This window comes from Nicotiana sylvestris, chromosome 6 (genome assembly GCF_000393655.2).
Source record: "Nicotiana sylvestris chromosome 6, ASM39365v2, whole genome shotgun sequence".
In the NCBI taxonomy this organism is placed as follows: Eukaryota; Viridiplantae; Streptophyta; class Magnoliopsida; order Solanales; family Solanaceae; genus Nicotiana; species Nicotiana sylvestris.
Window position 1 is genome coordinate 172,588,471 of NC_091062.1, and position 1,693 is coordinate 172,590,163.

General features: G+C 38.2%; 1 protein-coding gene across 1 annotated transcript; it reads left to right on the top strand.

The window, feature by feature from the left end:
* The first annotated feature begins 692 nt into the window (after positions 1 to 692).
* On the top strand, positions 693 to 1,381 carry LOC104209992 (uncharacterized). The gene is made up of 2 exons (XM_009758779.1): positions 693 to 937; positions 1,051 to 1,381. Exons 1-2 carry the CDS (start codon positions 693 to 695, stop codon positions 1,379 to 1,381), a joined length of 576 nt encoding a protein of 191 aa, XP_009757081.1.
* The last annotated feature ends 312 nt before the right edge of the window (positions 1,382 to 1,693 follow it).

Genomic DNA, 1,693 nt, shown 5'->3' on the forward strand with positions numbered 1-1,693 from the left:
CAAGTTGATGCTAATACATTTGTGCAGGTATAACTTGATGATATGGCTAAAGAAATACGGAAGCTAACCTTAGCCACAATATAAAGTGATTCTCATGAAGTGTATGATATATGTGGAAGAGGACAAGCCTTAACTGAGGAAGTGAATGTTGTGGGAAATTATAATTTTAATTCAATGGGTTAGAAGCACCCCGATTTCTCATAGAGTTCACCTAGCAGTACCTGGAAATGCATGGCAACAAAACAATCCCATATTCCAAGGAAAGGAGCTCTTGGATTTATGAGTAAGCAGAAGGTGTAGTTTCGGCCTCAACAACCCAATCAGCCTGGTTTAGAAGATCCAATGAAGGCCTTTATTGTGAAAACTGATAAGAGATTTGAAGTACAAAGTGCAGCAATTCGAAATTTAGATAATGAAGTGGGACAGACTGCAATGATATTATCTGAGAGGGTTCCAGGAACTCTCCTTACTGATACTGAAAGAAATTTCAAAGAAACAGTGAATGTTGTAACCTTGAGAAGTAGGCAAGTGTTGAAAGATCCCACCCCGATCCAAAAATATGTGATACTTGAAAAAGAAAGTGGGGAGCAGCTGAAAAATTATGTTGATAACAAGAATAAAGGCCAGATGAAAGCTGAGAAAAGAGGAAAGAAGAAAAATTGAGAAGGGAGGAACCTGATGAGAGCGAGCATATGCCTCCTCTACCATTCCTCCAAAAGCTATATAGAGAAAAGTTGGACAAGCAGTTTGAGAGATTTCTGGATGTTCTGAAACAGTTTCATGTAAACTTACCATTCACAGAAATGCTCTCACAAATGCCTGCTTATGCTAAATTCTTGAAAGATATCCTAACGAAGAAGAGGAATATAGAGGAGACCGCAATGGTCAAGCTCACAGAGCATTGCAATGCGATATTGCAAAATAAACTTCCACAAAAGTGCGGAGATCTAGGAAGTTTTACATACCTTTCTCTTTAGGAACTATTAATTTTGATAAATCTTTATGTGATTCTAGTGCCTCAATTAATTTAATGCCTATATCTATCTACAGGAAACTGGAGAAAGAGATCGGAGAGATAAGGTCTGCACCCATATTTTTGCAGCTGGCAGACCAAATGACTCTCATACCCGAGGGGATAGTGGAAGATGTGTTAGTTCACGTGGATAAGTTTGTATTTCCTATGGATTTTATAGTGGTAAAGATGGAGGAAAACAAGGAAGTCGCCCTCATCCTAGGAAGACCATTTTTAGCGATGGGCGGAGCTATATTAGATATACAAGAGAGTAAATTCATGATTAGAGTGGGTGAGGAGACTGTAACTTTTAAGATGGATTTAGAAAAGGGGGCACAAAAGGACGAACTAGCTACGAGTGTTGAGTAGAAAGTAAAGGGCTCGAAAGAGAAGTCTATGGTGAGTGAGAAAGATAAGTGTGGGATGTACCTAAATAAGGCTGATAAGAAGTTGTCTGCATAGATTTGTGCACTAGTTCGGGCATGAGGAATGGAGCTAGACTTCAACTCAAACCCCAACTAGATGTTCATGAAAGTTTCCTTTACCTTATGCTTTTTAATTGTGTGCCATGGGGACATGCCACAACTTTAAGTGTGAGGTGGAGTATATTCATATGTATGTATATTAGTTTTAGTTTTCTTTTTTTTAGTTATAGGAGTTAGTAAAAAAACTTAAAAATGT

Bases quoted from the DNA above. Each gene is read 5' to 3' on its own strand.
- LOC104209992 (XM_009758779.1), top strand. From the start codon at position 693: ATGCCTCCTCTACCATTCCTCCAAAAGCTATATAGAGAAAAGTTGGAC. The intron at 938-1,050 runs GTGCGGAGATCT...ATCTATCTACAG, and splicing joins CAAAATAAACTTCCACAAAA to GAAACTGGAGAAAGAGATCG.